A 22,370-nucleotide genomic window follows, 5' to 3' on the forward strand; every position below is an offset into this window, starting at 1 on the left:
GGTTTATTTTCCACTTCATATGTATTCATTCATTTAGTCTGCTGACCAAACACCTGCCTCACGGGACTACCGAGACAAATAGTAGAGATACGTGCAGGTTGTGATGGGTTAAACTGATCCAGGAATCAGTCGTAAGCCAGGAACTGCACGAAACACTGCTTTTACAACAGTAAACCCAAAGACACGGTCACCAGGCTCCTGGAGAGTCTACTCTCTTGGGAGTAGAGAATAGGTATGTGACTCACACTGGGGCTGGGAGCAGGGTGGAGGCGGGTCCATGGAGGAAGGAGACCCATCCCAGGAGGAGCAACAAACACAAGGACACAGTTATAAGGAAACGGTTCCTTTAAAACTGTTCCCCCCCCTCCCCAAAGGCTTAACATGTCCTCAACATCCTGGTGGTCCTCTGGGCAGGAGCTAGGTTGGCAGTGCCCCTCTTCCAGCTGGGTGCCCAGAACTGAACCGAAGGACAAGAATTATCCCGCACTTGGCACCCTCAGAGCGCTATAACTGGCCAAGTTATCTTTCGTAACACAGGTTAAGGTTGCAGCGGCTGGAGCTGTGAAGGTGACACGTCCCAGCCATGCTGCTGTTGTCTTAAATAGGAAGGCCCATTTTTAAAGGGAGTCAGACCCCCCACTGCCATTGGCAGCAGAGACTTGAGAAATTCGTCGATGGTCTTGGACGAGTGAGACCGATATGGAGGAATCAGAGGAGGGGGAATGGCAGAAATCAGTTTGAAGGCAATAGTTCTCAAGATTTTTTTCAATGGTCTTTGAGAATTAATACATTTTTAATATAACTTCAGAGGGATGAATGGAACACTCAAAGCCCAGCCCAGACCCCAGCTTAAGAACTGAGTCACTGGATTCCTTTGCCACAGGAGCTGTGCCCCTTTTTCACATGGGAAAAAGCAATTCCAGCCCGCTGGTCTTCTAGAGCAGAATGTCCCCGGGGGGCTGCCACATGCAGAATGTGAGCTGTGCAGGTACACACCACAGCTGGGAACCTGGGCTCTGCTTCCCGGCTCACTCCGGGCAGAATGGCATCCTGCTCACAGCCTGCCCCAAGGATCACAAGGGATAACTAAGTATTTCAAGTCTGCACGTTATGGAAGGGCAAGCTACGGAATAACGATGTTACTAAATTTAAAATAAAAAGATCAGTTGATGAAATGGATAAAAATCAAACAGTTTGAACTTGAATATTTTCTAAAATGTCTTAGACCTACATAATAAGGTCAATACATGTAAGTAACTGAAATCTCAAGTATTTTGTTTTCTTTTGTTTTTTAAAAGGGGTTAAGCTTATTTTCCTTGAATACTTTAGATTTCAAAATAATGCTCCCAAGTTGTATCTTGTGAAGACCACATAGGGGCCGGGAAGGAATTTGAGTATATTACAAACATAAGAGATTAAAGGAAGATAAATAGGGGGATGGAGCTGAATCTGGTTTCCAAAAGATTTCTAATTTGATTAAAACAAAGAAAAAAACTCATGAACCATAAATAAACTTGTTGTAATAATCTTATATGGTTTTAATCTTATAATCTTAAAAAACCATGATTTAATTTTGATAGTTTCTATTGATAGGAGCAAAGAAAGAATGTGATCCTGACTATTCACCCTAGTTTCCTGATACACCTCAAGAGAATAATTTAAATTGGATTCACACAGACAGACACACACCCTTTAACTGTTTCCTCCAAGGATAGCTTGTCCTTACCTCCCCCTGCTGGCTGATGATAGGAACTGCATACTGAAGTTTCACATCATAGAAGAGACACTCCAAGAACACATTAGCGACGCCAATTAGGTTGTGATTCTCTTGGGCTTCATAGAAAGGGTCACCTCGTTTCCCATAGAGACGCTTTGCCTAATGGGGTAGGGGGGCGTGGGGGAGGCGAGTAGGAAACAAAACACCAACTTGGATAATATTATTTAAAACTATGTTTTAAAAAAATGTTTCTTAAAAAAGAAAGCATTTATCCAAAGAAATTAAAAAAGTAATATTACAATCATGTTGCAAAAATAAAACAAAAGTAGCACATGGGAGGGGCTTGACAGCTGGGGGGCTACATGATGTCTGCGGGGAGAGTTCTTCCTTAGTCACTGACTCTCTTCCCTATCACACCCCACGTGCAGCCTTTTTCACTCCATTCCCTGTGCTTTGGCCCATTTCCTTCACCGAGGCTTCTTTTCCATTACTAGTATCCAAAAAGATGGATTGTGCTTTCTAAAATTATTCTTTGTAACCTCCCCAGCCACGATCACAGCTGGGGGAGCATGAACACATGCTAATGAATACTAAATCCAAGCTGGCTCCATCCATGTGGATTTGTCACAACACTGACCAAACAGCACAGATTTGCTTTGTTCTATTTCACTTCACTTGTAATGTAACAAAAACTCTGCCAACGAAGAATATGTCACGTGTTCTCTTCATTTAGTTCCTGTCCATGTGGGGATCGCATGTTCTATGACTGATTCAACTTAGGACCCCTTTCAAGGTCACTTCTACGTTAGTTTTCTAATATCAATGTCCCAAGTACGACCGCAGATAGTCACCGCCACGCATGTGTGTGTTCTGACGGTGATTATCACTTACATTCTGCGCTTTCGACATGGTCAAATCTCCTTGACATTTATCTCTTTTACCTCAGGAATTTTTTCCTTCCATTCTTGATAAAGGTCTCTCATATCAATTAATTTATTCTCCAGCTTCTCAATGGTCCAAACTTGGGTGCCCTTTCCTTTCCTCCTCACTTGAATAGCTGGCTCACTCACGATGGCTCCTCTCTGCAGAGTGAAGGAAAACAAAAACACACAACAAGCGAAATGAGCCTTGTTACGGCTTTTTGGATTGTTAAATATGTAACTGTCAAGTAGCAAGTTTGAAAAAGACACATAATGTATACAGAAAGAATATGAAATTCTACCACCTAGGGAACATTCTGGCTTATTTTCAACTAAGATGCAAAAAGATTAATGAAATCTTCTGTGTATACCCATGCATATGCTTTTTACTTTTATCATAAGCAGAACCAAACAAAACTGTAAATCTCCTATCCTGATCCTCTCTCCACAGTTTTTATATTATGATCATCTCGTTGTGTTGTTAAATATTCCTCACAGACATGATTTTTTTTCTTTTAAAAAAAGATTTTATTTATTTATTTGAGAAAGAGAGAGAAAGAGAGAGAGCATGAGCAGGGGGCAGAGGGAGAAGCAGACTCCCTGCTGAGCAGGGAGCCGGATGCAGAGGCTTGATCCCAGGACTCTGGGATCATGACCTGAGCCGAAGGCAGATGCTTAACCAGCTGAGCCACATAGGTGCCCCTCATAGACATGATTTTTTAATGGCAACATAGAAATCTGTTATTTGGATAGACCACTCACCTGACAAGTTATTATATTGTTCAACATCACGGCTATTTCAAATTTTTGCTACTATAAAGGCCATTATGATAAGCATCCTTCTACAAAAAGCACATGGTCTTTATGAACACTTCTATGACCGTGGACTTAAGATAAATTTTTCAAAGAACTGCTTGGTCAAAGAACTAAAATAGAGAAAGATTAATGAAATACTCCCTGACTCATTTCTAGTTTGCTTGCTGGAGGCAAACACAAATGGATGAAAAATTATTTTCTTTTGAAGTTTCTTCTTAAAGGAAAAAAAAATCCTTGAAGTTGAAATGATGGTAAACTTCCCAATGACTGCAAAAAGTTGTTCTGTGTACAAAAAAAAGGTATTATACAAGTCTTCCTTTCTTGTAGAATCCACTCTTAAAAATGGTACCATAACAAAACATATACCTATCTCTCATTCCAGAAAGGACCAGTCATAGGAAAGAGAAAAGCAAGAGGAATTACTTATATATATTTCTAATTTTAACATATCTGAGGGCACATAAACTCCGGGGGGGGGGGAGGGGGGGAGGATCTATAGAGGAAATCTTTTTTTTTTTTTTAATTTTTACTGTTGAAGCCTAGTTGGCAAACAATGTTATATTAATATAGCGGAAGTCTGTTTTTCTTTTTTTTTTAGATTTTATTTATTTATTTGACAGAAAGAGAGCACAAGCAGGGGGAGCAGGAGAGGGAGAGGGAGAAGCAGACTCCCCCCTGAGTAGGGAGCCCAATGTGGGGCTCGATCCCAGGACCCCAGGATCATGACCTGAGCCGAAGGCAGCCGCTTAACTGACTGAGCCGCCCAGGTGCCCGAATATAGAGGAAGTCTTAAAAAGAATAAATACTCTGACTCACATCAAGATCTCCTCATGGATGTTCTTTTGGATGTCAGGTGTGTATTCTATCTTACAGTACATAAGTTGTGCATTTTGCTCTCATTTTCTTTAAAAACACTCTTACCTTCCTATTGGCGCTGAGGTTTGCGGCAGGGATCTGCAGAGTCACTTGGTAGTCAGTGAGCTTGCTCATTTCCTCAGCTAAGAAGTTTGCCTCCCTTACCAAGGTATTAGCTTTCACGAGCTGCTCGCGCAGCTTTGCCAGGCTTTGACGGAAGAGCTCATCCCTGCGGGGTAGCGAAAAAGGAAATGAGAACATCTGAAAGAAAAGGAAACTGTAATCCTGGTTCTAAGTGAGTCATAGTATTAGAAAGTGGTAGAAAACTCCTTTCAGGAGATACTTTTCAACTGTTTTTTTGTCCAAAAAAAAAAAAGGTTTTTTTGTTTTGTTTTGTTTTTAATGTTTCCTTCCTCCCACAAGGGTACTGTGGGCTCCCTATTGGTCACCACTGATGAGGAGCAAAATAGGTGAAGAGAGGGGCACCTGGGTGGCTCAGATGGTTAAGCATCTGCCTTCGGCTCAGGTCATGATCCCGGGGTCCTGGGATCGAGCCCCGCATCGGGCTCCCTGCTCAGCGGGGAGTCTGCTTCTCCTTCTCCCTCTGCCTCTCTCCCTGCTCATGCTCTCTCTCTCTCTGTATCTCTGTGTCTCAGATGAATAAATAAGATCTTTAAAAAAAAAAATAGGTGAAGAGACTTAACTAAAAACCATATTTTAAATCCTCTACCATTTGAAAACTGCTAGATTTTGATATGTTGCTGCCAAAAAACCAATCAAGGGATTCTGGCGGGAAAATAACTGATTATGACTTATGTGCTTCTGGGGCTGAGGGGAAGGGGAGAGGAATATGGGGCCATAAGGAGAAAGCATTTCACACGATTTCTTCAGCTGGTAAAAGGCGAGAAGCAGGGGTTTTCTGTGGCAGCAGGAATTCAACTTTTCAACTCCACACAATAGCGTTTCATGGTGAGACCTTCCCTAATGTTCTGATGCTGAATATAGGTCAAAACCCTAGTACCTGCTCTCCCAGCCCCACGTGCTCTGTCTCAGTAGCATTTGTCCTAGTTAGACTCTCATTTATTTGTATAATTACCTGAGCTTCAGGCACACTGGGGTGAGAACCAAGTATTTTTTGGTCTGTCATTACAGCTAATTCCCGGACAAGTGCGTGGCCTACCATGGGATACCCCCAAACTACCCAGTGAGTGAAAGGAACAGTACTTCTGGGTTCCACCTGTGAGTCTGGACTCAGAGGTAATCCAGGCTAACAGACTGCTTATCTAGCCTCATCTAGCTTCTCTCTTCTACCATTTACACACCTGCCCTTACTTCGTGGGACAATGAGGAGCTTGGAACACCCAATCTCTACTCCTTTCTCATCACCTTAGAAGTGATACAGAAGGCTGACTGCAAGATGTTAATATAAAGTTAACCTAAACCATATGACACATGCATCCCGTCTGCCTGCGTTTTCTAAGTGATATTACCTTTTTTTTTTTCAGTTACCTGAACTTGACTTCTTCCAGCCAGCTCCGTCTTTTCTCTTTTCCACAACATCCAGAAAAAAAGCCTTGTTGATTCTCTCTTTGAAATATCTCCTAACTCTCTATTGTTTTCGTAGCCCCTGGTTCCTGGCTCCCATTCCTGCCCCCCATAACCTCACAGCCCCCCCCCACTCTTCCTCTTCCCTCCCAGACAGTCACATAAATCCCTGCCTGTCTCAGGTCAGTCCTCAGTTGAAAACCTCCTCTGCGCCCTACAGAATAGCTTTGGACTTAGCTTTCCATCCTCCTCTATAAGTCACCTTTTAGACCAAACAAAACAGCTCTCATGTAATCCCCTAAACACACCTTCCTCTTCTCCATGGCTTCCAGTTGTTTGTACCAACCTGCCCGTTCAAAATGCCTCCCACCTCCTGTCCGCCCGTCCAGTCGCCACCCTTCAAACTCGCTTGAAATCCTTCCTTCTCCATGATCTTGCTGCAGAAGGCTCCACGGAACAGAGTCCCACCCTGCACTAACCACCACAGCTCCTCCTGCATTCCCTGCCCAGGCACCCACCTGTTTATCACAGATCCCCTGCCCTGGGAAGTTATTCTTCAGCTCAGGGATCAATGACAAAGGGACAATTATGCAACTGCAACACTTCCTACTGTTGGATGAAACTGTCTTTTAATTTACTATTATGATGCACTTTTCACGTATTTGTATCTTGCTCTACACTCCATTGTAAGTGTCCAGAAAGAAGAATCAGCATCTCTGATTTTCTTTGTAATTCTCACTAGCTCTTAAATATAGTTGATTTTCAGCCCTTCAACATTTACTTAGGTATGAGTCCCTCAGTATTTCACAAGCCATCCACATTTATTTAGGTAAGAGTCCCAGCTTCTAATATAACAGTCCATCATTAATGACATCTTAATTTTATCCAGTGACTCTGGTGAAATAAATATTGTAACCATTCTCCTCTCCTTGGATGACATCCCCAAAATATCATCCTTGCTACTCTCCTTATGTTTAAGAACTTGAGCCTCAAAGAAAATCAATTTGGACTTAAGCTAAGTGGGAAAAAAAATTTTAACACTTGACTGAAAAATATTATCATTAAAAACAATCCACTTTTTCTGTTGCATCTTTTTTTGTCTTTTACCATCTTCAGGACATAGAGAAATAATTAGGGAGACTGAACAGAAAGGTATCAGTGGGTCCAATCACAATTACTTTCAAGCCCACTGTTGCTTAGAAGAAAGCCACCAGCTCGCAGTACAGGCAGAGAAGGCAGCTCTTCAGAAAAAGCACCATCTGATAACCTTTGCCTCTTTTATCCAGGCACAGAAAAAGAGAGTAATGTGTTACAAGTAGGATAAATCTTCATACTTCAGTATCCAGACAGATGAGCGGGCAGCTCCTGGGGAAAATGCCACTGACTCTTTTCTCTTAATTTAGAACCATCAAGTGCATTATTATGGCGAGCAGGGTTGGGCTCCTCTTCTCCCTCTTCTCCTCTTCGGGGTCATCCTCCCTGGATGTGGCTCCGGTTTAAGAGTCTCACTGCTCATGAGAGATGCAGTGAGGCTGCAAGAATCAGAGACTGGCCCCAGCGTCAGACGGCCATGGCTCTGATCTCACTGCCCCGACTTGCCAGCTAAGGGACTCTGGGAGGTAGCTTGTCAGTTTGCATCAAAGTCTTACTATTTCCCCTACACTTTGGCCTGGCAATTCTACTTCTAGGACTCTGTAATAAGAAGCTAAATAATGGGGCGCCTGGGTGCCTCAGTCATTGAGCGTCTGCCTTGCGCTCAGGTCATGGTCCCAGGGTCCTGGGATCGAGTCCCCCATCGGGTTCCTTGCTCAGCGGGAAGCCTGCTTCTCCCTCTCCTTCCTGCCCATGATCTCTCTTGCTATCTCTGTCTCTCTCAAATATATAAATAAAATTTTTTTAAAAAAAAGATAATGATGTTCACAGTAATTTGTGCACATGGTTGTTCTTTGCAGCATTATTTATGAAAGCAAAAATTTTAGTAAGAACTAAATATCCAACAATGTGAAACTAATTCAAAGAATTATTCTATGTCATACAAAGGAATTCGGCCTCTAATATAACATAGTAGTGGTTGTTTAAAACAATGAAAATGTTCACAAATAAATGTTAAGTGCAAAAAGAATATTGCAAAATACATGTGTGAATGTTTATACTAAAAAAAAATGATTTTGGGGGAATCATTCAACCCCTCGCAGCCTGTTTGCTCATGTGTGAAATGGGGTACAAATGATCAAAGAGAGTAGCAGTTGTGAAGATGAGATGAATACATGTAAAGCACTTGGTGCCTGGACCATGCTCTGTAAACACCAAATGCTACTTTCGTTACTGCTGTTAGTAAGGGGACTACAGGCAGATCTGGGTTCACACGCTGGCCTTCTCACTGGCCAGGCGGGTGACTGAGGACACGTAAAGTGAGCGCCCGATCTACGGGACGGACAGAACCGCCCCTCTGGCACAGTCTGCGGGGACTGTTAGGTCAGCACCGCGCCTAGACTGCGGTAAGAACACGACAGAATCCACAAGTGACGCACTGTCCTCTCGGACGATGCTTCTCCCACCGGCACCTCAGTTAAGTATTTAAAAGCCATAAATTTGGAAAATACACATTTAGTAGATCTCTTAATGTCACAGTTGTATTTAGAGAGAATCCAAAGTAAGAGAAATTTAAAGATGAGGAATGCTTTTAAGCTACAGGAGTATTCAAACTTTCTCTCTTTCAATACCTGCCGGTGGTACTGGCATGTGGTGCCATTTTTACTGAAGCGTAAGGGGGACAGGGGTGGTCTTTAACAACTAACACTGCAGTAAACATCCTGCGGATGGACAGTATCTCTCAAAGGAAAAGGCAACTGCTAACGACCCAGATCTGGGACCAAGATCTCCTTCCTTGCTAGGCTGACCCCCCTTGGTGACCCTGGGCTCCCCAGGTCCCGTTCTTACCTCTCCTCTGCCCACTGGGTCACCTTCTGTTGAGCCGTCTGGCCGCTGTAGGCCAGGCGGTCAGGGCCGCTGCTCGGGGGCCGCCGTTCCGGGGACAGCTGCTGACGGAGCTGCTCCAGCTCCCGCTCATACATGAGCCGCTGCTCCTCGAGGGCACTCCTCTTCTCCTCCAGGTACTGTTTCTCCAGCACCTGAACCACATTTTGCACTGGGTCTGGGGAGCCAAGAGACAAGGCAAGGTGTCCTCGGTGATGGGCACGACAGGGCAGCCGGTCGGCGCTTCTTCCAGTGAGAATCATCTCCCTGCTCAGAATCTAGCCATTCCAGATGCTTTCTCTGAGCGCCCGAGGGGCCCCTCCAGACGAGATCTTCCCAACGGCCTTTTTGCTAACATTTCAGATAAATGCCTTACATGTAAACATTCCCCACGTCTACTGTGCTTCTTCAATTTGATGAGCTCATCCTCCTGTTTAGATGGATCAGTAATTCACTATAAGCAGACGCTAGAGGGGATGCGTTTCTACCCACTGAGAAAAAACTTCATGAAATCGAAGACAGCTTCAAAGACAGCCACACAAGATTTCATTTTTATGGTAGTCAATCTCTATGCCCATTTAGCATCAGTTTTAGTATATGGTGAAGGGTTTATATTTCTGATTTTAACCACAAATCTCATTACTCCTGAATTTCTATCGTGGGGGAGGAAACTTCTAGATCACAGGATATGCTTGAAAATATTGAGTATATGGTCTGGCAATTTCTCAGGTGCTGATATCCAGGAGGGTAATTCACATGCAAAAAGAAAGAAAAGCAGAAAAAAAGGAGGAAGGAGGGGAGGAATTCACTTATAAAAACAAAAGGTGGTTTTTGACTTATTGCTTTTGCAGACCAAGAGATCAACACCATACATGTGGTGAACAAGTACAGAAATACGTTGTTCGAAGGGGTCATGGCCATGGCCAGCAGTGGTTGTGGTGTAGGTAGGGGTCACTGGCTGAGGCTGGACATTAGCTTGGCAATAACCACTGATCTGGATGCTGTGGAGAAAGAAGGCACTGACCATATGTCCACAGGAGAAAGTTACTGGCATCTCTAAGTGAGCAGACTGCAGGGAAACAATATGTCAGACTATTTGGATGGCAAATAAGAAAACCACCATCCCGGTATTTCCTCCTTGAAGACATGAGATGGGGAGGACATGATTCATATTCTCAGACTGGCCTGCAACTCACACCTTTGCCTGGGATTCAAATAGTGCTATTTGTGCTGTTCCCACAGACTGACTCTCAGTTTAATTTCCAGGATAGAGTGGGAAATGAAGAGGGTAAGACGAACTTTTCTGTCATCCAATGATGGTTCCTGACTGACCCTTCCAGAAGACCCTACTGATCAATTTGTGGAATAACCATGTAAATTATACTTATCTTCTATGTAAGCAATAAGAGAAAGAGATAGTATGTTAGCTTAAAAAAATAAGGTTAAATTATACAAAACAAAAAGTGGAAAGCAATTTAAGAAATCACTAGAGATCTATACGGAGTACAGGTGAGTTGTTTTAATAAAAAATGACAACCACATGGCAATAAGAATTCTACTAGCTACTGACCACCACTCAGGTAGAAGCACTGCACCCTTTCCATGCATCATCTCATGAAAGCCTTGCACCATACCTGAGGGTGGATATATTCCCATTTTAAGGATGCTGACCTAAGATCACAGAGCTAATAAGCAACAGAGCCAGGTTCTGAGCTCACATCAGAGCTAACCATCTGAGGTTGGACATCAATTTACTAATAAACTGATACAGTATTCTTATCTCCAATCTTTTGCTCAGAATTAGTACTCTGTTAAAGAGTAGATATTTGAAAAAAATCCTGTTCTTTGCAGATAGAAAATTCTAAAACTCAGCATTTTTCCAAAGCAGAAATAGTTTTCTTCAGAGTCCTGACAGGGAGTCTCTAAAATATACCACCTGAAAATCTGACGGAAAATGAACTCCTAAAAAATACCAAACTCTTAAACAAAGACAGACCATGGAGAGGGAAGAGCTTTTCGTAGAGTAAGACATCTATGTACTCTAAAGCATTAGAACTTCTGACCTCACCCTGTAAATTTATGAAAAATATATGAATAATATGGTGAAGGAGTCTGAAGAAATTTTAAATGTAAGGGCTAGGGAAGAAAAGTTGTCTCAGAATTATTTTAAAAATGCATTTCTCAAACAATACATACTTTTTCCCTTTTAGGCTCTAGGTTTAAAAAAGGAAGGACAGGGTCTTCACCATCCATTTATACTTCCATGGAGCCTGGTTTTCAAGAGCCTACATTAGTGTTCACAAATCTTTTCCAGAGAGAGAAAACTGGAGAATACACCATTTGATAAAAATTAATATTCTAAGATTTTTGCTAAAAGACACCGGGTAAGACATTTAATCCTTATTTCTGCTTGTTAGTCCGTGGTGTGTGGAAACACACATGATCCCAAATGGCTGAGAGGATTTCACCCTGAGGTTCCATGCTAATGCAGAGGCAACGTGACCAAGGGTGCTTTAAACTGCTTTGGCAGATGCCATGATCTAACACCATGACATAACTATTCACCAGGCTTCATCAGTGGCCACAAACCAAGAAGCAGTTATAGAAGAGGGAACAACTCAAAGCACCCCTCCCCTGAGCCTGACACCGTAGCCCGGTAAGCCCTGCCCTGGGGCCCTGGGACAGACCACACGACACAGAGCCTGGGTAGAGATACAGGGGCTAAGATTTCCCTCTGTCTATCTTTCCCTTTTGAACTCTGATCTCAACACAAGTCTTTCTCTTAGACGTATTTGATGATACCGTCTTTTCAATAAGCCAGGTTCAAGCCTTTATCATTATACAGTGTATTTATAAATAGATCATCCTACTCAGCAGGTCAATCTGACTCTATGATATGGCTTAGGACAGAAGCCAAAGACTATTTAGCCTACTCTCAACCAACCAGCCATGAAAAAATTGTCCATGGTTTCTTTTCCTCCCTATCATTTTCTTCCTCTTGAATGAAGGGTTTTGAAACTCAGTGAGCCTGCAGCCTAAAGCCAAGATACCAAAGAGGGAGGTGTTTTAGGAAGAGAGAAAGGACCACATTTATTATGGTATAGAATGTTCTCTCTTCGTTAGTTTATTCTTTATCTCAGTATGTAACTATGTAATGCACACAGGTACTGGGTTTGCTTCTACTCTTAATTCCAATGAATGGGGTTTTTCGATCATGATTTAGAGATTTGAAAACACATCATCCTCGTCTATTACTGGGACGATGCAGGTCAATCGATATCTGCAAGTACAGAGTCCTGAACTGCTGAGCTCCCAACAGTCATCCAGCCATTAGTAACAGGAGCAATAATGCAGTAACACGTCTGTGCTGGGGGAAGTACAGGGCAAGGACAGCTACCAGAGTTTAACCAATGGGAAGGCAATGGAGTTGGGACACGGGGAGGTAGGGGTCCCGACTTAAAAGGGCACACGCCTCAATCAGGAATACAGAGTGCTTCTGTCAGGCAGAAAACTTCCACTTCTTCCCAATCATGTTAGTTCGATTTTGCCAAAGCAGAAGCACAAGCATTGGTCAGCAGCACTGCTAACAACCAGTCAAGCTCCCCCATGCTAATGCCAATCAGTTAAAACCTTTATCCCAGTGTCTGTGGAGGAGCTTCGTCTGAAACCACATGAGAGGGAAGAGAATCTTCAAATAGGACCACCAGGGGGACGACCACCAGGCAGACAGGCTTAGGATCGGGAAGCCACCTAGTGGTAGAGGTGAATTCCATGAACACTAGCGGGCCCCCCACGTTTCGGCACTGAGAGCACATCAGAGGGAAGCCCCACTTATGCAGGGAATTGGGGAAACACTATTCTGAAACAGACAAAATCAACACTGGGGAACAAGGCTTGTTCTGGAAGGCAAATGGGTAGCTCATGTTAATACCGTAAGCCAGCCCACCAGTGACTAATTGGTTTGGCTAAGAGGACTGGAGGAATTAACAAACACTCACCAAATACTCATCGGTTATTCAGGGCTTTAATATAAATATGATAAGATCGTAGTGACTCAATAAAATTAGAAATGTGTGATATGGGACGTAGATGATTAAATTGATAGCACTTGGATACGTTGCTGTTAGACAACAGAGACATCTAGAATTCTGTAATCTCATGTAAAGAAAGAAGTTCTTCCAACAGGCGTTCTGCACCTGGGGCTTGGGGCCCACACCCTCCTGTCACACCCTGTATCCATTCAGGCTCCCAAAAATTACTCATAGGAGACTTGTTGCTCAGGCACGTCGGAAAATGGCCCATCAATGTGATTCTGATGTCTGAACATCACTTTGGAATGTCTCCTGTGATTCCTCCCAACTGGGTGAGCAAGTAGCAGAGTGGACTGCAGCCTGATTTCTAGCTATGGTCCAGTCTGTGGTGCAGTGCCCAAAACCCCGGCAGCTAATTTGCATCCCTAATCTCACTGATGTTCTTTTTTGGTGGTGTTCTCTATTCTTCATATTAAATACATCATACTTGTTTTTCCATCTAGCCTCTTCTTCATACTTCATTTTTATAATAGAAAAGAGGGGGGTCCTTGGGGCTAAAAATCCAGAGAGACTAAAAAGGTCAACGTCTTTATTCCTGCAATTCGAATCCCCAATTTGATATGCCAGAGACCCGACTGACATTCTCCAGCCACGCTCACATTCTTCTCAGGCTGACTCATAGATAGAGTGCAAAAGTCATGGTTTCAGGGGAGAGCCCCACTGGGAAACCATGATGCTCTCCCTGTACCATGTCAGGCAGAGGCTCCTGGAGGTCCTCCCTGGTTCGAGGTAGGGATCCTCAGGTATTCAAAGAACCCCTGATTGGGAAAGTGAAAGGAGACAAAATCCAAAAACAAACCTTCTCAGGTGCTCCTTAATGTAAACTCAACTATACTTCCCTGTCAAATAGTTCTGGTCCCAGAAATGCTGTCTTATGCTTGGTAGGAGAGGAACTTTCCTGTCCTGCTTCTAGTCCCCAGGCAAAAGCCTGGTGACAAGAGACTGAGAGATGCAAGAGAAGCTGCAGATTTATAAAACAGCCATCAAGGAAAGAATGTGGTGTGGATTTTACTGAATGCACGGAAGTGTGTATGAAGAGATAAAGGCTTACCTTTTAGATATAGAGGGGAAGAATTTTAATACAAACACTGAAAACTTTCTGGAAAGAGGGATCTAGAAACAAGGCTTTAAGGAAAATCTCTTCCTTAAAAATCTGAGACAGGCCAGCGTGTAAGTCAAGCAAAGAGCCTATAAAAGCCCCTCTTTGTAGGATCATTTTTGTAAAAGCTACCTGGGCTTACTAAATAAGCGTCTTTGGTGGTATAATTTCCAACTGAGTTTTTACCAAAATATTGTGACCTTTATCTCTCCATTAGATTCCATTTGAAATTCCTGGGTTCATCCTCTGCTGGGGATTTTTGTGCTCTGAAGGATTCAGAAATGACGAACTCAGTAATGGGAAATTTGAAAAGGAATTCCACCACGATCATTCTGTACTCTAGGACTGTGGAAATGCTACCATAACTGACTTGGGAACAAGGAGTCTCAAAACAGGGACTTCTTAGTTATACCTGAGGGAGCAGACCAGGCCCTGCAATAGTTTCATTAGTCCCTCCCCAATGGCCTCTGTAAGAAATTAGCAATTTGGGGGCACCTGGGTGGCTCAGTCCATTAAGCATATGCCTTTGACTCAGGTCGTGATCCTGGGGTCCTGGGATAGAACCCCGTGTCCCTGCTCAGCGGGGAGCCTGCTTCTCCTTCTGCACCCCCCCCCCCCCCCCGCTCATGCTCTCTCTCACACAAATAAATAAAATCTTAAAAAAAAAAGAAATTAGCAAGTTTACGTTCTTAATTTCAGAATGACGCCTCCACTTTACACAAGTGCATCCCTCACTGAACTGCTGAGACAGGAACTGCCAAAAACGGAGGAATCCGGAAATAAGGTCTTACCATTACTATTCAGGGTTTTCATGATAACTTCCATCTGTGCAAATTCATAGTTATAGTCTGGTTCGGAGGAAGCTTCACTGGCTGCGTCCAGGTCATGCTCTGGTGGGCCTGCCTCCTTTTCAAAGTCTTTCAACCAATCTCGCCGTTTCCTCTTAGGTAAATTAATTCTGTGGAGTTTTCCATCATTAGAGAAAATTGACTTGTTTTATACTCCGATAACAGAAAAACAAGTTTATGAAAATATTAGGGAACACAAAGATGTTACCTAAAAAAGTGGTTATTTCCCCAGAGGATTCGATCACCGTGCCACAGCTGGGTGGTGCTGCACACAAGAGTGCCATTCACACGGGACCTGAAGGGACACCAGGGAGTACGTCAGCGCCACGGGGAAGAGCACAGAACCCAGCCCCAGTAGCCAAAGAGATAAGTGGGGAAGTTTCTCTTAACAGAGGTGTTCTACTAATTCCTAAAGAAGGAACGACAGAATTATAACCACTATCAAAACCCGTGATCTAAGCAATGATGATCAAGGGCTGCCAATATCCCTCAAAGACAGCCAGCCAGGCATGACATGCTCCTAATGGAAATATACACAAGAATGCCTACGGAATATCTTGTCCAAATATGGGCTGAACCTGATCAAGCTTTTATTTCTAAATACCAATTTAGGAAACGCACAAGGTGGTGGAAGATGCTACATGATGTCATGGGATGCACTGAGCAAAATGCTGACTGTGGGAAACAACCAGGTGTCTTCAATAAATAAAATGCAAGGAAAAGGCGGGGAAGGGGGGGAGGAATAGAGGGAGGAGGGACCTGTTAAAAGAGACATAACAGCCAATGACAATGGTTGAATCTTATTTGATCCTGATTTCAAGAAACAGCTGAAAAGGAACATTTATGATACCACTGGGGAAATCTGAACACTGGGCTCAATATATGATTAGTAAGGAATTATTTGTAATTACTTTAGGTGTGATGGTATTGAAGCTATGTTCAAGAATACTTGTCTTTTAGAGATACAAGCTGATGTATTTAGATACAAACTTCTATCTGGAACTTGCTTTAAAATAACACAGAGGGGAGGGAGGAGGAGATGTGCAGGGTGGATAAATAAAAACAAAACTGTTTGTGAAGTGTTCATTTTTGAAGCTGGATGATGGACATTTGGGGGTTCATTATACTCTTTTTTCTATTTCATACATTTGAAGTTTTCCGTAATAAAAACTTGGGGAAAAACCTAAAAAGAGTAACCAGATTTAAATCCTAAATAGCTACCAAATTGTAAAAACAAGACAATCGGAGATTGTCAACTCTGAGTCTCTGCTACCTGCATGAAGCACGCAGTAGATGGTGTGCACCATGTCTCCAGGTTTGTGTTGACCTATGCATCTGCGATTTGTCTCAAGCAAATCGTGAAGCCCCAAGTCTTCCCTGCGTTGCAGCTTTGTTACAGCTTACTGGCTACCAGGGGCTATGAATCCAGGGGCTGTGAATAACTCATGGTAACAGATCTCATAGGACTTCCTGCCAATCGGAGATCTCATCAAAGGATTCTTTAACAAAGTTAAAGCCTTGCCACTGTGACTTTTCTTAGGGGGAGAGGAAAAGTCCTCCACAATTTTTAGTGCTGATAATTGTAGTCTTCTTATAGATGTTTCCTTCATTTAAAAAAAGAGATTTTGCTGGTATTAAAACAATCAGGAGGATAATTAATTCAAGTTTAACTTACTAAAGAACTGTCAGGTGAAGTATGATGGAGAAAAATAATGATTATTCTGAGTTTTAGTTTTTCAGTAAGTTACTTTTCTCATAGAATCTCATTATCTGGCTCCTTATCTTTAGAGGACTCTCCAGCTCAGAGTTACGGAGTAAGGAGAACTCACACATGAAAATAAGCCCTCCTTGGTAGTAATATTTTAAGTTTAGGGACTAAGTTTTTATTGATAAAAATACCCTGGTAATACCATCTCAAATGTTTTTCATCTATCATACATAAACATGATGAAACTTTGGTGTGTATCTTTTATACTAACATGCTCCCTTCATTCTTGCCAATAAAAATGACTCTCAACGCTAACTCAAGCTTCAGAGGTCTGTGTCCGTCTATTCGGAATTATGGACTAATTTATTCATCTGCAAAAAGTGGAAAATGAGATCAGAATATATATGTATATGTACATCTGTACAAATATACATATTTTTGCCCAAAGAATGATGAAAAGTTGTTTCTTTGGGGGAAATTTTTTAATAGAGTACTCACCTCTTCTACCTAAAAAATAAACATTCATTAGTCAGTTTTCAAAGAAAGTATTTACCCAGTTTATTAAGGTATCTAAATAATATATCTAGGTGTATAGATAGAAGGGTATTTAGACATATCTAAATATATCTATAACCTAATATCTAGGAATAGCAGTATGAGGAAGAGATGTGTCACTCAATGTCCTTTATTATTTTAAACAATGAATTATAATTAAAAAATTCAGTTCCTCATTTTCATTAGCCATATTTCGACACTCAAGAGCACCATCTCACTAGTGGCTACTGAAATGGTCTTTGCAGGTATAGAACCTTCCCATTATCTCAGAAAGTTCTAATGGGTAGTGTTATTCTAGAATAAAACTAAAAACAGTTCCAAAGAAAATGAGAGAGAAATATAATAAGCTTTGCCTTTTTATTTATTGCTACCTTTTGTGGTCATTTGTAACTTTAAGGGACCCTTCTATAGGTATGTGTGTGCATGCATACACACATACTTCTGAACACACATATAAAACATCACTGCCATTTACAGTATGCTCTTATTACAATAATATAAAGAAATATGGAAATTGCCTGCTTTGGTAGTGTACCCAAGCCAAGAAATTAGTAACATAAAAAGTGATTTCTAAGTGGACATATGCCTGGGGTTCTTGTTAAGAAGCAAATACAAGGGGCGCCTGGGTGGCTCAGTCGGTTGGGCGTCTGCCTTTGGCTCGGGTCATGATCTCAGGGTCCTGGGATCGAGCCCTGCATCAGGCTCCCTGTTCAGTGGGGAGCCTGCTCTTCCCTCTTCCCTCTTCCCCCCTTCTTGTGCTCGCTTGCTCTCTCTCGCTCAAAAAAAAAAAAAAAGAAGAAGCCAAAACAAAAAATGTTTGCAACAATTTATGCCCCCTCGCAGGCCATGAGACTTTTACAGAGAACCTCCTGCTGAAGGTGAGCCCACCTGAGGAACCACACGCTGCTCTAGGGAGCAGTTATCAGCAGATCCAACCAACAGGCGGGCTGAAGCCCCAACAATGTCAGAGATAGAATTTTCAAACAAAGACCATAAAATAAGTAAAAATCTAATTATTAAAGGCATACAGTGAATCTTTAAAAAAAAAAAAAAAAAGGCATACAATGGAGTACAAACACAACTCTAGAAATACAGACCAGGCCTACCAAAAAAAGGACTTTCTAAACTTCTACAAATGAAAAACGGAGACACTAAAATTATAAACTCAATACAATGTTTAAGCAGCAGGTAAGATGTGACTAGAGAGAGAATGCGTGGACTTGAAGACAGATTTGAAGACACAGTGACTCTCCCCTAACCCCACGTCCCTCCCTGGCTCTGTCTCTAATCCCATGTCCATCTTCACAACCATGACTCTCAGCCCACTTCCTCACCCCCCATTCTCTCCTCCTTGCATTTGTTCCTTCTATACCCACAACTACATGGTTCCTAAACATCCCAAGGTTGCTAGTGTCTTCCTAACTATCCCAACAGAAGCTTGTTAACCTCTATTTTGACCTCTTCTTCCTTACAATGTTCTCCTCCCTTGGCTTCCATCACTGTATCTTTGCCTCTCTGACTCCCTTGTCTCCGGGCTCCTCAGACCATCCCTAAAACATTGGTTTACTCCTTCCACTACACACTTGGGATCCACTTTGAAGACAGACGACACCACTAATGGCTGACTGTATATCGTGAGTATAACTCTACATGTTTAAATCCAATGTCCAACTGGATACATCCACACTGATGTCCCAAGGACACCTCAAATTCACAGGATCCCAACCTGAATCCATTACCACTCATTACCTGTCATCCTCCAAGCCTGTCCTTCCTTTTGTAGTCCTTATTTTGGCTCAGGATCTCCACTGTTTATCTAGTCTCCCAAGACAGAACCCTATAACCATTGCTGACTTCACCTTCTCTTACTGACTCTCCAGTCTGTCCCCAAGCACATCACTAAAGCTGGCTGACTCTCAAATTATTCTCAAATACATTCTGTTCTTCACTTCTTCTGCCACTTGCTGTGTTCCCACGACAATATCATAATAATATCCTAAGAGATCTCCCCACCTCCAGTCCTGCAACCCCACACATCTCCATAGTGATCAGATCTGCAGGAAGAAGCACTTATCATCCCATATAATCACTGTTGCCTCTATACATTCTCTTCCACCAGGCTCTGAGTCCCTATACTTGGGCATTCCCTGCACAGAGCCTGTAGCAAAGACTCCAGAATGAATGCACTGCTACCCCCAGGGTAGGAAAGGAGGAGACTGGGCAGGGTGAGGGAGGGCAAAGAGCAGGAACAAAAACATGGCACTGGAATTGGGTATGAGAAAATTTGCTGATTAAAATTATTTTAGGTATGGTGTTAAAAGAGAGTATGGTCCAATCATATTGTACACTTTAAGTATATGCAATTTTGTCAATTAAAAACCAGAGTATTAAAAAAATCCAGAGTTTCTAATATAGTGTAAGACAGCATAAGGCAGAAGGTTACTTGAACTTGGAATAAGTAAAAATTAAGGAACAGCATCATTTCATCATTAAATATCTTAACAATTATATCACTATAACACAAGACCTATAAACTTTCATGAGTCATCTATACCATCCTTGTTAGTCTCAGTTTGTCATCACTTAGAAATTTATACGGCCAATATTAATAGAATAATTTAAAATGAGTGTAAAGTTTTCCTTTCCCTAAAAATGAGTATTCTGATCACAATGTTTGTGTGTTAATGAATATTCTGATAGGACTTCATATAAACTTTATACTTGATTGTAAAGTAGTTCAAGACAGTATTTAGTAGAAATCCAAAAGTAAATATACTATCCTGTCAATTCTCAAATTCTTATATATTATAGCCTGGTTCAGGAATTTTTCATACAATGGAGTTATCTGATTAACTGTTTTTTATGCAATGTATTACACTGAGTAACAACTAATTTTATTCATTATTTGTATGTGTCAGGGGCGCCTGGGTGGCTCAGTCGGGTAAGTGTCTGCCTTCGGCTCAGGTCATGATCTCAGGGTCCTGGGATCGAGCCCTGCATTGGGCTCCCTGCTCAGTGTGGAGCCTGCTTCTCCCTCTGCCCCTCTCCCTGCTTGTGCTCTCTCTCTCTCTCTCAAATAAATAAAGTCTTAAAAATAAAATATTTGTGGGGCGCCTGGGTGGCTCAGTCATTAAGCATCTGCCTTCGGCTCAGGTCATGATCCCAGGGTCTAAGGATCGAGCCCCGCATTGCGCTCCCTGCTCCACGGGAAGCCTGCCTCTCCCTCTCCCACTCCACCTGCTTGTGTTCCGTCTCTCACTGTGTCTCTGTCAAATAAATAAATAAAATCTCTAAAAAAATAATAATAAAATATTTATATGTGTCAGGCACTGAGCCAAGTGATTTGTTTTGCCTACTTTTAGCCCTATGTTTCACATGAGGAAGCAGAAGTTTAGAGAAAAGTGTGTTATCTAAGATACCCGGCCAGTCTAGGCAGAATCAGCCACCCCAAAGCTGGTGCTCTAAATGTGGCCATACAACTCCCTACAATCGGAAATATCCCCAAGAACCCAGTGAAGTCTTAACTTTGATAGAACTGAGCCAACAGACGGAAAGGGGCAGTCTACTTCTGAAAATCAGGCTCACAGATATGTGAAGTGGACATTTATTTCTCTTACCTGGCATTTTCTTTCGGAGTCAGAGTAACATCGCCATCAGACGCAATATCTATCTCACAGTGCTCTGGCTGAATTCCTATCCCAAACAGCTGGATGTCCTGTGACGTATCTGCACCCACCCTGGTATGGTCCTAGTAACAGATTGTGAAAGAAAGGAAAAAAACCTATTCTTACAAGTAACTCAACACAAATTTATCACCATCAATTTGAATAACCCAACAGCATCTGCATGACAATATTAAACAATCAGATGGGAGATGCAAGATATCTGGAACATAATAGGTCAAAAGCTTACCTTAAGAACTACATTTTAAAAATATTTAAACACACTATGAAGAAAACAACACCAACCAACAGTGATTAGATATTGTTTTACAATATAAGGAAATGGGGGGGGGGTGCCTGGGTGGCTCAGCTGTTAAGCGTCTGCCTTCGGCTCAGGTCATGATCCCAGGGTCCTGGGATCGAGCCCCACATCGGGCTCCCTGCTCAGTGGGAAGCCTGCTTCTCCCTCTCCCACTCCCCCTGCTGTGTTCCTTCTCTCCCTGTGTCTCTCTCTGTCAAATAAATAAAATCTTTAACCCCCCCCAAAAAAAGGAAGCCACACTCCCGACGCCCCACTCTGCTCTGCTCACTAGGCCTGCCGGCCCTCGCCTACCATGGCCACCATTCAGCAGCTGGTAGGAAGATGGCGCTTAGTGGAAAGCAAAGGCTTTGACGAATACATGAAGGAAGTAGGAGTGGGAATGGCTCTGCGAAAAGTGGGTGCAATGGCCAAACCAGATTGTATCAACTCTTCTAACGGCAAAAACCTCACCATAAAAACTGAGAGCACTTTGAAAACAACACAGTTTTCATGTAACCTGGGAGAGAAGTTTGAAGAAACTACAGCTGACAGCAGAAAAACTCAGACTGTCTGCAACTTCACAGACGGTGCGTTGGTTCAACATCAGGAATGGGATGGGAAGGAAAGCACAATCACAAGAAAATCGGAAAATGGGAAATTAGTGGTGGAATGCGTCATGAATAATGTCACCTGTACTCGGGTCTATGGAAAAGTAGAGTAAAAATTCCATCATCATTGTGGACAGGAAGTAGCTGTGAGGATAAACAAGCTCAGTTCAATGAGCAAATCTCCATACTGCTTTTTTTTTTTTTCATTACTGTGTTCAATTATCTTTATCACAAACATTTTACATGCATCTATTTCAAAGTGTTGATTTAATTAGGATCATCCCTTTGGTTAGTAAATAAATTTGTTTGTCCTATGCCAAAAAAAAAAAAAAAGACCCGTGTCGGGCTCCCTGCTTTTCCCTCTCCCTCTGCTCCTCCCCTTCTCATACTCTCTCTCTTGCTCTCAAATAACAGAATCTTAAAAAAATAAAAATAAAATGATAAAAGTAGATGAGTTTCGAATACCAATATTACAGAGTACTGCAGCCTGTGGGTTATAGAATGCACAGATGAGCATGATTTCAGACATACGAGGACTGTCACTCCCATGATGCAGTCCACAGCTCATCACTTTGTGTTTTCTATTGCTCTAAAAATCATTGAGTCACCATGACAGTAAATATTTCCCTATTCGACAGAAAGGCTTGGTCTTTCAAAATTAGGATTTTG

The 22,370-nt window shown here is 42.3% G+C and overlaps 2 protein-coding genes across 2 annotated transcripts in view; one reads left to right on the forward strand and one right to left on the reverse strand.

Moving 5' to 3' along the window:
- The window catches only part of KIF13A (kinesin family member 13A), a 205,489-nt gene that overhangs the window by 38,980 nt on the left and 144,139 nt on the right, over positions 1-22,370 (reverse strand). Inside the window, exons 13-20 of the mRNA XM_034985737.1 lie at positions 20,748-20,878; positions 15,076-15,162; positions 14,811-14,977; positions 12,460-12,579; positions 8,794-9,007; positions 4,375-4,537; positions 2,659-2,799; positions 1,727-1,876 (exon numbers count right to left, since the gene is read on the reverse strand). Coding sequence (XP_034841628.1) covers positions 1,727-1,876; positions 2,659-2,799; positions 4,375-4,537; positions 8,794-9,007; positions 12,460-12,579; positions 14,811-14,977; positions 15,076-15,162; positions 20,748-20,878 — 1,173 coding nt within the window. The remainder of the gene's footprint in view (positions 1-1,726; positions 1,877-2,658; positions 2,800-4,374; positions 4,538-8,793; positions 9,008-12,459; positions 12,580-14,810; positions 14,978-15,075; positions 15,163-20,747; positions 20,879-22,370) is intronic.
- LOC117997445 (fatty acid-binding protein 5-like) lies at positions 21,362-22,015 on the forward strand. The gene has a single exon (XM_034985738.1). The coding sequence runs from the start codon at positions 21,407-21,409 to the stop codon at positions 21,812-21,814; it is 408 nt and encodes a 135-aa protein (XP_034841629.1). The 5' UTR covers positions 21,362-21,406; the 3' UTR covers positions 21,815-22,015.

The sequence above is a fragment of the Mirounga leonina genome, unplaced genomic scaffold, assembly GCF_011800145.1.
Source record: "Mirounga leonina isolate KUSES-001 unplaced genomic scaffold, KU_Mleo_1.0 Mir_366, whole genome shotgun sequence".
NCBI classification, from domain to species: Eukaryota; Metazoa; Chordata; class Mammalia; order Carnivora; family Phocidae; genus Mirounga; species Mirounga leonina.